Source organism: Lycium ferocissimum, chromosome 8 (assembly GCF_029784015.1).
Source record: "Lycium ferocissimum isolate CSIRO_LF1 chromosome 8, AGI_CSIRO_Lferr_CH_V1, whole genome shotgun sequence".
Classification (NCBI taxonomy): Eukaryota; Viridiplantae; Streptophyta; class Magnoliopsida; order Solanales; family Solanaceae; genus Lycium; species Lycium ferocissimum.
Window position 1 is genome coordinate 38,074,533 of NC_081349.1, and position 14,548 is coordinate 38,089,080.

The window sequence follows — 14,548 nt, forward strand, 5'->3', positions numbered from 1 at the left end:
ATTGTGAACTTCCGCCCATATTGTAGCAGGAAATTCCAATAATTTTCTTTTAACTTCAACAAAGCACTAGAACTTTTAGGGTTTAACCCCTTAGTAAACGCCTCCGCTGCCCCCTTATCCGGGATAGCCGGTAGCTGCATATGCTCCTTTTGGAATCGGATAACGAATTCTCAGAGCAACTCATCATCACCCTGAGAAATTTTAACTATATCCGCTTTTCTTGCTGACACCTTCTTTGCTCTTGCATGAGTTTTAATAAAGGCATCCACAAGCATTTCGAAAGAATGATTGAATGCTCCGGAAGCAACGAGTAACAAGTCATTGCCCCTTTGGACAAGGTCTCACCAAATTTCTTGAGCAGAACGGATTCAATTTCATCAAGCTGCATATCATTCCCTTTAATAGCACATGTGTATGTGGTCACGTGCTCTTGATGATCGGTATTCCCATTGTATTTAGGCAGATCCGGCATATTAAACCTCTTTGGGATTAATTTAGGTATTGCACTTGGCGGGTACGGCAATTGCGCATATCTCTTTGAATCCAACCCCTTTAGCACTGGTGGGGTTCTGGAATCTGATCTATCCGGGAATTGAATGCCTTGAACTCTTTTTCACTTCGATCCAACCCGCTGTTTAATTCTTTCTCCTTTTTCTCCAACCGATTGGAAAAAGCCTCCAGTACTGCATCACCTCGAGTGTCGCCCCATTGCTACGAGCTTCACCACTGCCTTCTCCGTGCACTGCCTCCGTATTAGGTGGGTCAACATTATTTTTCCCCGCTTGTAAATCCGTCATGGCCTTCTACTGCTTTTCCAGTAGCTCCAGTATTTCTTCTATCCCTGGATATGCTTTTGCAACCACTTCTTTTTCATGATCATCGCTAGGAATAAGGTCATCACCAGCGTGCTTGGACACGAGGTGAATCCGGGACTTGCTCGTTCCTTGTCCGTTCCTCTCCTACTGCTTGATTTCTTTCTTGAGTGTTTGAATTGTTCAGCACTCCATCGGCTTAGTTTCCAGTGTTCGTCATTTTAAAGTTTTACCTGGTAACAAAGATTTAAGTATGATAAATATAATGGTTAGAGCAACAAAACAATATCACTATTATATTTAGCCCCACAGTAGGAGCCAAACTGTTTACCCTAAAAAGAGAACAGTTGAATTTGTTTGTGGTTTAAAAGATACGTGATTTTTTTGGTTATAAATGAATGAAATAAAGCCAATGATAACTATTATAATCAATCAGATAAAAATATATGAGATGTTAAATAGGCTATAATAGAATAAATAAGTCTGGGCTTTGTTGATCCTTGGAGCAAATCCTTCGTTGGGTTTCTTCCTATGGAACAAATATTCACTTCGGCTCTAAGAAAATAAGAGTTATTCCAAAGGCAAAAGAATAGGTAAAATAGCAAATTGTAAAGACTGAATTGCAAAAGAATGGGTATAAGTGATTGTTATTCGATGCTCTTTTTTGGGCTGTTAGGCTCCTTTTATAGTACAAATACATCAGCATTTAAGTTGTGATTAAATTCCAATAATGAATAATAAATGCAGCTTTAATTCTAAATTGTAATGCTTGCTCCGATCTGGACCAGTCATATAACGTTATTTTTCTATTAATGACCCTATGCTCTTGCCTTTGTGGATTTTCTCTGGATGTCTTCGGGGTTTCTTACTCGAATTAAATGAGACAACTTGCAACGTTCCACCTTCTACTGCCACGTGTTCCAATACCATATTGCCACTTGACGAATTATATTTTGCCATGTATACAAGAACAATAAGGTAACTACCACAAAATCATATGGTAATCGAAGTATAAGAAACAACAGAAATCAAGGTAAAGTAAGCATAAAAATTTAAGCTCCAACCGACTTTTTATTCTCTCATCTCCGGTCCCTCTGAGGCACACCTTCTGGACAATGTTTCTAACTGCATTGTCTGCATTCTGAACCTTCTTTTGGAATATTCTTTTGTTTCTCTCCATCCACTCCTGATATAAATTGCAGGTTAATAACATTCTGAGGACTTCTGTTCTTGCAGTCCTTCCTCTCATATTGACACTAGCTCATTGCAGCTTTTGCTTCCATTCCAGATTGCTCCTCTGAATCCCTTGCCATGATAAAATCTTTATCCACACCACACTAGACCAGTCACACTTGAAGGAGAGGTTATTGACATCCTTATTCTCCCTGCTAAACAAAGGACAAGTTTGGTTATCAATGAGCCCTCAACTAACTAACTTATCCATAGTATGCAGCCTCTGATGTGCAGCTAAAGTGAAAATGAAAGTTCATTTTGGGCATCCTCTATTAATGCAACTCAATTGTCTCCATTCCACCTTGGGTAAATCACATCTTAGCTTATAGTACACTGCCTTTATAGAATACACATTTAGGTTCAAAGAACTCATCTATAGTCATACTTGCTTCATTTGCACATTGTCTAGCTTTCAAGATCTTCTTTATCATCCATGAATCTTGTTTTGGCTCAGCTTCCCACATATTCCTGCCCTTTCCATAGTATTCATGAACCCAAAGAACCCACAACTTGTCCTTCTTTTCACAGAGGTTCTAGAAGAGTTTAGTTATGGCTGCCCTATTCCTGGAAAACAACTCAATAACATTGAATCCTCTTGTTGTGCTTGAGTAGCAAACTCTTTCCCAAGCCAGAAGTGCCCTATGCTTTCCCCTTTAGTCCAAAGGAATGATCTACAAATTGCTTCAATCTTGCCAACGAGTTCCTTTGACATTAGAAAGATTTGTGACCAAAGAATTTAAATGCCAAAGAGCACACTTTTTATCACTTGAAGCCTTCTACATAGGAGAGCATCTTAGTTGTTCAAGAAGTGACCCTCCTAACCATTTTGTCCGGTAAGCAATGGCTCTGGAGTCTTTTATTTTGTTATATACTTATATATATGAAAAATGTAAAGAGTTTTTAATGTTAGAAAATTAGAGCTAATTTTATTACGATACTCCCTTTGAGTCAATGTATATAGCGAAGTTTGACTAGATCTAGTTTAAAGAATAAAATAAAAATAAAAATTTGTGGTTTTAAACATGTCATAAATTTGTTGTAAGACTTTGAAACTTGTGATTTGACATTTGCATGATTATAAAAGCTAGTTATTAAGGATAAAATAAGAAATTTAAATTAATTTTTTTTTAAATTTTAAAATAGATTAACATAAGAATATAAATGCACATAAAAAATTTAAAACGGAGGATGTATTAAATTGAAACGGATTTAAATGGAGTGCCGTGTGCAATAAATATTTACTATATAACATATCACAATTTGCTTGAATTAAGGCTTTGTAGTTATTGTTGCTGTCGTACTTTTGTTGCAATCATACTTTTGTAAGTATTGAAGAATTTAATTCCTATTTTCAACCCTCTAACATGCAATTATATCTTTCATTTGAACTGATTAAGACAACTAACCACCATAACCTCTTTTTCCCTCACAACAAGGCAAAAGTGAAATTTCATAAATATTTTTGGTTAAATAAATCAAAAATATTTTCTAAAGTGAGGCTATTTTTGTAATTATGCATAAGTGGAAGAGCATCCATCGGAATTCTGATAACGTACCCTTCAAGTGAAGAAAACATCAGCGAGTTGTGTTGGTTGCATTAAACATGCCCCACACTCATGACTTTAGTATTTTTGGTCCCTCAACTATTAGTAAATTATAATTTTGATCCTCATGATATTTGCAAGCAAATTTAATTTTCAATAAATTGAAATGTGCATATTTAATCCTTTTCCTTGTGAATATTCACAACAACAACATACCCCGAATAATCCCATCAAGTGATCTGGGGAGGATTAGAATGTATGCAGACCTTATCCCTATCTTGTGAATATTCACAAACTTATCATAATTATTAGTCGTTCCACCTTTTAATTGTCAGGTGGTGATGATTAACGGTGATATAGTTCTAAAAGTAGTTCAAGTACAACATGCATCTTGCATAGAAGGACTAAAAACACATATTTTGACTAATTAAAGGTTAAATATGTCTATCAGATATCACAAGGACCGAAATTAAAATATATCTATAATTTCAAGATAAAATAATGCTATTATCCCTTTTCTTATTTAACTTTTCACTCGTTCGGTGTCTTTATTAATTTTGGTTAATTTAAATTCATGTTGCATAAGATATATTTTTTTAAAATACTCATTAAAACAAACTTTTTTCATATAGCCTTTTTATTGGCGCCCCATCGGCCATCCCGGGTGACTTGCCCTCTCAATTACCCAATTCTTAAAAAATAAAATGAACAACCTAACCCCAAAAGTCATTGTAATATTCCATTTCATCCCCCATTCTTCCCATAAGTAACATTTTTAGCTTCCCAATTTCCTCTCTCTGTTGATCTTCACATCACATCCCTTTAATTCCTCTCTCTAATTTTTTCTCTCCAATTTTGTAAACCTCTCTGAATAACCCACAACAAATTTTGTTTGAAATTTACTGAAAAAAACTGGGGTTTTATTGAGTGAATTTTGGTGATTTTCCACTTGATGGAATAAGGTTTACTGAAAAACCCAAATGTCTTTCTAATATGCACTTTCATCCCCCATTCTTACCATAAGTAACATATTTAGCTTCCCAATTTCTTCTTTCTGGTGATCTTCATATCATACCACTTTAATTTCTCTCTCTAATTTTTAGCTCCATTTTTCTCTACATCTGTATAAGCCACAACAAATTTTGTGAATATTTCAAGTGATTTTTTATATCTGGGTTCTAGCACTATTTTGCTCCTTGTAGTTCTTGAAGTTGAGTTATGATGAAATAAGGGGTTTAGATTTGCAATGAATAGAAGTTTTAGGGGAGAAGAAAAGGCGTTAAGGAAATTACAACAACAAATGGGGAGTTTTAGGAATTCAGTAATGAAGGAGAAGGAAGAAGAGTTAGCTTTATTTTTCGAAATGCGAAGAAAAGAAAAGGAAAGAGATGATCTTCTTCTTTTTCAAAATAACGATGAATTTGATGGTGAGAAATTCTGTTTTTGCCTTTTAAATTGATGTTTTTATGTTTCATATTTGTGTTTATTATTGGTTTTTGGTTTAGATTATGGTGTGATTTTGCGTTTTGTATCGAGTTAATGGTGAAAAACACACCTGAATTGTGACTTTGTTTGCGAGTTTCACACTGCAACTACTCCCTCTGATTCAATTTATGTGACTATTTCCTTATTAGTCCGTGCCAAAAAGAATTCACCAATTTATCTTTATGCAATAATTTGTAACTACGCAAAATACATGTGACTCATTCTAACACCATAACTTTAAAAGTCTTCTCTTCTTTTTTAAATTCCGTGTCCAGTCAAATAGGTTCACATAAATTGAAATGGAGGGAGTATTAGTTATTCCCTTTTCCTACCTGAACTATCACATTAAAATACATCTAGGTGATATTTAGGAAAATGGAACAACTGATAGTTCAATTGATGTTTTACTGTTTACATATATTGTCTTTATCATTGGTTTTTCGTTGAGATTATGGTGTGATTTTGCCTTTTCAATAGAGTTAATGGTTACTTGTTCGCCAGTTTTACACCCCAACTCTGAGTCGTTTCCTTTTGCTACCTGAACCTATCACCTAGGTATATTTTGATATAATAATTAGTGATAGTCGTATAGAAGGGGAACCTTGGCTGGTAAAGTTGCTACCATATGACCAGGAGGTCACAGGTTAGCCGTCTTAGCCGTGGAAACAACCTCTTGCATAAATGCAGGGTAAGGCTGCGTACACTAGACCCTTGTGGTCCGGCCCTTTTCCCGACCCCACGCATAGCGGGAGCTTAGTGCACCGGGCTGTCCTTTTTTAAAAAAAAAAAAATGGTGATAGTTCAGGTAGGAAAAGAGAACAACTGATAGTTTGGATGTGAAACTCGCGAAAAAGTGATAGTTCAGTGTGTTTTTGACCATTATCTCTTTTTTATGCTATAATAAGATGATTTGTGGTCATTAAAAGATGTTTATATATTTGGGTACTGTAGAGCCACAATAGTACTACAGTATGTTCAACTTGTGCTGAATTTGGCTTTCGGTGAACTCTACTTCATAACCTAAGCTAATTAAGTGTTACTTCGCAGGATCAAAAGCAGGCGACTCACTATTCAATATTGGATCAGCCACTACTACTGTAAGGAAAAATGGGGCTGATGATTTCCTCAATGCTGACAATGATAAAAATGATTATGAATGGTAATTTCTTAATTTTTCCTTTCTTCTTGAGCATGTGGTGATAGTGACCCTTCTTCTTGGTCAGTTAATTATGTTTTTACCTGGTTAGGTTTAATTGTCATATATTGCTCAATCAAGTGAAATGTCTGTGTCATGTCACCTGCATTATGTCTTCATGTTCACTCTTTCTCTTTTTAGGTAATGCAATGATAGCTTTTGCAATACTATCATACATGTTTGCTAAAATTATCTTCCACAGACATGGTTACTATTTTTTGAACGGGACACAACGTCTCAATATCAGGCGCGCCCTAAGTAGTAGAGTAGTAACACAAAATCTTGAAACTGAAGGGGCAAAAAAGATAAGTGGATAAGCAATTATAGTTTTATTTGTATTGATAAGTGAGGGTGCTAGTGTCAGAGCCATTCCATCTCAAAACATTAAGTTGGTGATCCGCGTCCCTAAGGGGAGGAAGAAGTGGAAAAATCATTGTTTCCCTCAGGGAGAGGTGGAGACGTTTTTTTTTTTTTTTTTTGTGGGGTGGGGGGGGGGGGGGGATTAATTCATTATTTTGTATGTAGAATTTCTTTATATTAGCCTTAATCTGCAAAGAAAGCTAAAATTAATAACTTACTCATCAAATATATGGAGCATACTTCCTTAATGTGACAGCAATAGATTCCAGTCATTAAATATTCATGATCAAGATTAAAAAACAACTACAATTGTTCGTGAGGCTAAGAAATGTAAAGCACCGTGCTAAATGTTTAAATCCTTTACGGTGTTTCCCCCTCTTTGTCTCTGAGTTAGGACATTCTCAAAGGAAAGTGGTTTGAACTTTATCTTCTCGCAGGTCTCTTTCGCAGAAGAACCAAATTATTTATTTTACTCATTGTTCTTTACGTTGAAAGAAAAGCAGAAAATTGGGTAAATGTTGTATTGGTGTCCCAACAAATTGACACTCGAGTCCAAACTTGAAGTTATTAGAAATAGAACTGTGTTGGAGAATGTGTCTTTCAAAACTTGACTACAGTTCGTAAATTTGGTCTCCATGCTTCCAGGAAATACTCATGATATAGAGGTAAACTTAAGATGAACTCTCAAAGTAAGAAGTGGAGGATAAACAAAACTTTTGGTGATGGACATTTAAATTAAATTTGGTGTCAATAACTAGTAGTCCCTCCGTGCCAAAAAAAAATTGGCTTGGTTCGGAGTATGAACATGAGTCTCGTATAATTTTGTGTGAATTCAGACATCGAATTTTTAATTGTTTAGAGATTAAAATTACATATTTGGAAACTACATTAAGGTACTACAAATCACAAGTTTTTGGAGTTAAAAGTAATTAGAACTTATTTTCTTGAGATGGAATAATTATAACTTATTTAATGAATCATAGTCAAAGGAAAAGCAGTTTGACTCCCAAAATGGTAATGACAAATTCCAGAAATTGGTGACAATTACTGAGACTCTGTTGGAGCACAGCTAAGCTGGAGTAAGGAAAACCCAGCGAGTGGGAGAAAAATGTAACTGCTTCAGATCAGCAATCTTACTGCTTTTACAAAGTGTACTAATAACAAACATCTGCAAATTAAAACCTAAATAACAAGCTAACTGACAATTAAACAAACTTGTTATCTTACTTCAACCAAAAAAAAAAAAAAAAACTTGTTATCTTAACTCTTCAGCACCTAGGCGCACTATTTACATCACAGCCTCTCGTCATGCTAAGTCACAGCTCTGCAGTTTATTCCTCTGTACTTGCAGTCTTCAAATGTAAAAGTGCCAAACTATTTGGGACAGAAGGAGCGTTTAATAATCAATGTTCATTCACATCATGAATAGCAAGAGAACATGTTCAGTATATACAGCTCGTTGTTACTTATATTTTGAAGTTCAACTGAATAACTAGTGAATTCCATATATCAAAATGTTGATACAAACAAGTAAAGGAGTAAGTGTTGTAACCCCATGCCAAAAGGCCCAAAATACAAGAGAAAAGACTTCTCTAGAACTCTGATATCGGGATAATCTTAGTGCCACACTTATACGCTCATTCAGTATCAAAAAAATATTTGCTTAGTCTTTTATCTAATGCTTAGGTCTCTATTCTGAGAGGATTTTTTTTGTGTTTCAGGCTTCTAACACCTCCCAGTACTCCTCTGTTTCCGTCACTTGAAATGGAGTCACAAAAAACAATGATGAGTCAGATGGGAACAGCTAAAGCTCGTCCAACTGCATTGAAATCTAGAGTAAGAACATGCCACTTAAACTTTCCTTACTCCAATAATGCATTTTCTGTAATTGAGATGAGTAATATATATGATGATACACTTAATACATGAAATGTTATTTTAACGATTTCAAGTTATTTCGCTTCACCTCCAGCCAGTAGAAGGGATGTAGAGATGTGCAAGAAGCATAATAAAAGGAAGATTTCGATAATCAGGTGGAAAGGACCTTGCAGGTCTTTTAGTTCAAAACACACATGCCCAGTTGCACACGTGGTGGCTCCATTGTTTAGTCAAATGCTATCAGCAATGGAGTCATCTTTGTTGATATATCATACTTATGTTAATGAGTTTCTGAAAGCGAATACTATGATGTACTAATTTGCATTTCCTTTTTGAAGTTTCTCATGAGCATTTGGAATTACCATTGCTCAATCTCTCAAAGATTTTACCACCTTTTGCAGACATAATAAATTTCTAGTAGTGCATAGTTGTTGGGTAGTAAGGCTTGTTCGCCCTTTTATCACAAATTACGCATTCTCCTAAGACGTGAACAGATACAGAATTTTGCGTACCACCTACCCCAGATAAAATTTAGGAATTTCAAATGGAATATTGGAGCCTCCCCTAGGTAGTCTTAACTTGAATTTGTTGGGAACCATGGACTGATTTTACCGTGAAACTTGTTATTGTGGATGCAGTTAGCACATCCCCAGCCTGAGCCCTCTGGTAGAAGCAATTTAGCATCTAGACAACCTGCTTCCACTGCTGGATTAAATACTTCAAGTTCAGGTCTTCGAAGACCATCTTCATCAGGTGGATCAAGACCTTCAACACCAACTGGACGGCCCACATTAAGTGCAACATCCTCCTTGACATCAGCATCTAGACGCACATCTACTGCAACATCCAAAGCAATGACATCCACTGCAACTTCTAAAACAATGTCGACCACAACCACGTCTCGGCCATCAAGGTCTTCAACACCAACTTCTCGTGCCACCTTGCCTTCTGCTAAAACCACGGTTCCTCAAAGACCTTCAACACCTACATCCAGGTCTAGTGCGAGGTCCTCAACACCAACCAGAACCTCCTCGACACCCGCAACCAGGGCATCTATTCCTGGATCAAAATCCACATCAAGGGCAGCAACTCCAACTCGCCGGCCTACTTCAGTGTCCAGTACAGCTAATGCTACTGCTCCTTCCGATAAATCTCCGTCTTCAGTTACCACAGCAACCACTACGGCAAGAAATCCTGGAGCCTCACGTGCTAGTTCTCCAGCTGTAAAACCCAGACCATGGAAGCCTTCAGATATCCCAGGTGTCTCCTATGATGCTCCGCCCAATTTACGGACATCACTCTCTGACAGGCCAACTTCAGCTACAAGGGGTAGACCTGGAGCACCAAGTATTAGATCTTCATCCATTGAACCAGTTACAAATGGAAGGATTAGACGACAATCTTGCTCTCCAGCGAGAGGTCGTCCTCCTAATGGTGTTGCGCGTAGCAGTGGGAGCTCTGTTCCGATTCCAGCTATGAGTCGATTACATGCTAAAGCTAATGATAATGTAAGCCCTGGTATGGTTGGAACTAAGATGGTTGAAAGGGTAGTAAATATGCGGAAGCTGGCTCCTCCTGCAAAGCAGGACAACAAACATTCTCCCCGTAATAACTTATATGCACACTCTTCATCACTGGACAGCTCGGGCTTTGGAAGGACAATGTCAAAGAAATCCTTGGATATGGCAATGAGGCATATGGTATGTATATTGTTTTCCTCTCATGCTGATATTTACGCAAAGATAATACTCTAAATTCACTCGGGTAGGCTTTTGAGAATATGGTCATGAATGTTGTCCATGCAACATCTCCAGAAATTGTCATTTTTGTGTTAATGCAGCATTGTGCTCTTCAGATTGAAGACTTGCTTTTGGGATAAGTTTCTGTAGTCTGAAGGCAGATATAGTCTTTTTAAAACTTTCAAAAGTATCAAATATGTTCTCTTGGTTTTTCCAGAGGTCTAGGAAGCTCCCAGTCTTGTCAGCCTTCTTGTTCTTTTTATACTTCAATGTTTTGCTTAATTGGCAACATTCCTCTCTAACAGGATATACGGCGAAGCATCCCAGGTAATTTGCGTCCATCGATGACAAATATTCCAGCATCCTCCATGTACAGTGTGAGATCAGGACCTAACAGAAGCAGAACAGTGAGTGTATCCGACTCCCCACTTGCTACGAGCAGCAATGGTAGTTCAGAAGTGAGTGTCAATAACAATGCAGTGTGTGTTGATGGGAGTGAAGTTGATGACGCTATTAGCGGTGATAAAGGTGCTAGATCTCCTGCCAGTAGGCAGGGAAGGTAATGATTGCCCTTCGCCGATGCAAGATTAAGAATTATAGTTTTGATTCAGTGCCGGAATGAGAGTCTTTGGCGTTTGAATTATCATTGTTTCCTGGGAAGAACCGAGCCGTTATGGTTATCTCATTATGTAAAGATTGATGCACAGTTAGCTATATTATTTGAAGCCAGCCTTATCTCATTATTGTGTCGTGTGCTTAAACAAATTTTCTGCAAGCAGTAATGCTAGTTCTGAAGTGAGTAACGTGCCTCGTTCTAGTTCCTACTTGCAGAATAATCACAAGTCTAGAAGGTACTAAATGAGGATATAAATTTTGCAGAGAGAGGGTATTAGTAAAAAAGAACTTTCCACATTGGAGGAAATGATTGGGGTCCAGTATCTCGTTATGCTATACTGAGTTGTACTTGCTGCTTTTGGTTTTGTAAATGCAACTGCAAGTTCATTTTTTTGGTCTGCAATAACTTAATATTATAGCATTTTAACGGGTACAAGATTCGAGCATTTGCAAAACAAGAAGTAATAGTACTAGTAGCATTAGAAAACGTAAAATTTCTATCTTGGATTATTACAAGAAGATGTTATCTGCTGCCTTGTAACCTTGCGCATGGATGGTGTTCTATGCCCATTACCCTTGTTGGTGGTTGATAAGAACCGTGCAAATGTGTATCTACAAGTTTCTGTTGACTTTAATCCATACTGTGCTAAATTATCAGCCAAAAAGTACTGCTGACTTGTTGGGTCATTCAGCTTGTTGATTAAGTAGTTCATCAAGTGAAAAGAGTCCTATGAAACATGTCGAAATGGAAAAGGCCCTGAGCTCTCGACAGCTTGTCTAATACGAGGAAACCGATCAGCCCACGATGAATATGCTGAGGCAATTATCTGAAAAAGATCTACTTCAGCTTTGGCATCATCTGACATCAAGTCCTGACCACACATCGCAAAGCTTCGTCCAATGAGATTTGACAGAGTAACAATAGTGCCACTACTGAAGTCTGGATGAGTTAGAAGAGCTTCCTCTGATGTCAAATTAAGTATAAGTGAATAGATGCTTGATGCCATCATGATAATAGATGCATCATCTGTACCCTCTGCCCAATGTGACAATGCTACTAGAAGTCTGATAAAACTGGGATCATCTGAGGGAAATTTAATTTGCTCCCGCTTTAGAAGAAGATTCAAAATTGTATCGCAAGCCAAGAATATAGAACCATAATTTTTTTGGTCAATCAAAGCAATGAGGCAACCAACAACTTCTCTATATGCACCTGAGGAAGCTAAAATTGTACATCCTCCGGTCTTGAGAGTTATTTGACACAGCACGGGAAGCAAAAAACAGATGGAATAAAAAGGACTCAATTCATCTTCCCCTTCAATTGAAAGCATATAACCTAGGAGTTGTGTGACCTTATCTTTACATGCATCTGGTGCTTGAGCAAGATAGCTTCCGATTACTCGTACTGCCCCTAGAAGATCATCCCCTTTCATCTGTCTATGCTCCTTAGTATCTTGTAGATAGTCCAAAACAACACCAATTGTCTCATTGAACCCAGAAATAACTTTTGCGAAGGTGCTCCCACTGATAACATCATTGGCAGTTGAGTACTCTTCTTCACCAAAGCTAGAGATAAGTTTAATTATCTTTTCAACCAAAGAGAAGGCTACAGCAAGATTCCTCTGCTTCACAAGAATGTTTTCTCTGTTTGAGGACGACGTGTCGGAGGCTTCATATTTTAAGTATGCCAGGTCATTTAGAAGAACAGCAATTTCGACCCTTGATGACTCCAAAACAAGCAGTAAACACAAGGAATCCTGAGAATCAGTTATGTTCATCTCCCCAATAAGCCACCTTTCACCGACGATTCCCATGACACAGTCAGCCAGAACAAGAGCTTGAAGCTTATGTGAAGGCGCAACTCAATTTTGCAATATAGCCATAATACCAATCATTATGTTCGTTGACCAAACGCCGTTTCCCATTAAGCGAAGAGCATCATATACACGTGCACAATTATATCCGTTGGACAGGATAGCGAATAGGAGAGAAAGCGCTTCAAACTTGAGTGCATTATGCAGCAAAGCAAACTGTTTTGCCAATGCAGCCACCACCATTGCCAGTTCAGTTGAATGCTCGGAATAAACTTCTAGCTTAGTAACAATTATCTGCACTAGTCTCATAGCATGTTCAATCATAGAACCATTCATTATTTGGGAAGCTAGTACGTTCGAGCCGCCAGATTTATACAAGGTTTTAACCCTTCTTGATTGGCAGTTGAGACAAAAAACAAGAATTCATAGCATTCTTGAATGATAGGTGATCCTGATGCTTCTCTTGACATTGTCTCAACAATGAGAGGAATCTTACTTACCATATCTTTAGAACTTGCAATCTCGGGAACTCTACATAATGCTGCTAGAACTGTGATTGACAACTGCAAATAGGCGTCACGACTATCATCACTTTCTTTTCTGGTTCCAGTTTGAAGAAGCCGGTGGATGAATTGAGGTCCAATGGCGTTGTACACCTTGCGAATGGCGGTGTGATCATCTTTATTGCAAAACTTTGTTACTAGAAGTAGTCCTGCTAATCGTTGTTCGTCTCTTTCTCCTCTGAGTAGCTTCAAACAATCATCTAATGAAGCATGTTCTTCTTCAGGCAATGGAGAGAAGCCAAAGTTGCTGCTCATGATGGAAATTGGAGAGAACTTACAAAAACAGAATAAGATTTTAAGACAAGGGATTGGGAATTGACGGGCTCTGGCTTTTATAATTTTTACCGGAAGTCCAAACGTACAAGGAAACAAATTTCATCATCCAACAGAAAAAATTAAATATTTTCCTGTTCAAGACCGGCTTAACATATTTAACATTATCCCATTAGAATTGGGTTTTATTAGTTTATTAAATCTATTTAATGTAATTTTTGTTATAATATTTTCTTATTAAAAGTGTAACAATTGTTTTAATATTTTGCTGTATATGATATCCTTGCCATTTAGACAATGTTTGAACTGAAAGTTGAAAAAAGTTATTGTTAGTAAAAGAAAGTTTATTGTCGAAATTAATTTTTTTCTTGAAATACACCTTTTAACTACTCCATTTTTCTCAATTTACATGGCACCAATTAACATAACATGACATTTAAGATGAAAAAAATAAACACTTTTGAAATTTATAATCTAAAACAAATTTTGATTTGTATTGTTATAGTTTATTGCATCACCTCATTAAGGTAAAATAAAAATTTTAAAGCTAAATTTTAGATATACAAAGGTAACAGTCTTTTTGAGCAAAATTAAAAGGAAAAAGTCTCGTAAATTAAAACCGAAAGAGTATTATTTAGTACTTACTTAATTGAACATATCGTAATTCAATATTTTTAAAGCCTTTTTTTTTTTTTGTAAAAAGGGAACCTTCAACTCGAAATCGCTAACTAGTTTCATTGCCACATGTCTTTAGTACTCCCTGCATTTCAAAATAAGTACTACAGTCAAAGCTCTCTATAATTGTCATTCGTTAGAACGACATTTTTATATCGGCTGAGCTAATATTTTAGATATGTATTTTACAATAACAAAGTTCATTATAGCTTGTAAAATTACCTCTCTATAACGGTTGATATTGTGTAAAATTATTCAAAAAAAGAGTGTCCAGCAACCTTTATTTTTGGAAAAAGTTTCCACTTACCTAATCAAGAAAGAATCAACATTATATTTTTAGATTTGCCCTTATTAGTTATTAA

At 36.7% G+C, this 14,548-nt stretch overlaps 1 protein-coding gene and 1 pseudogene across 1 annotated transcript; one reads left to right on the forward strand and one right to left on the reverse strand.

The window, feature by feature from the left end:
- The first annotated feature begins 4,786 nt into the window (after positions 1–4,786).
- On the forward strand, positions 4,787–11,045 carry LOC132068353 (uncharacterized serine-rich protein C215.13-like). The gene is made up of 5 exons (XM_059461928.1): positions 4,787–5,016; positions 6,122–6,233; positions 8,351–8,465; positions 9,146–10,207; positions 10,552–11,045. Exons 1-5 carry the CDS (start codon positions 4,836–4,838, stop codon positions 10,807–10,809), a joined length of 1,728 nt encoding a protein of 575 aa, XP_059317911.1. The 5' UTR covers positions 4,787–4,835; the 3' UTR covers positions 10,810–11,045.
- Positions 11,046–11,066: 21 nt separating this feature from the next.
- Positions 11,067–13,670, reverse strand: LOC132068352 (uncharacterized; annotated as a pseudogene).
- Positions 13,671–14,548: the final 878 nt, after the last annotated feature.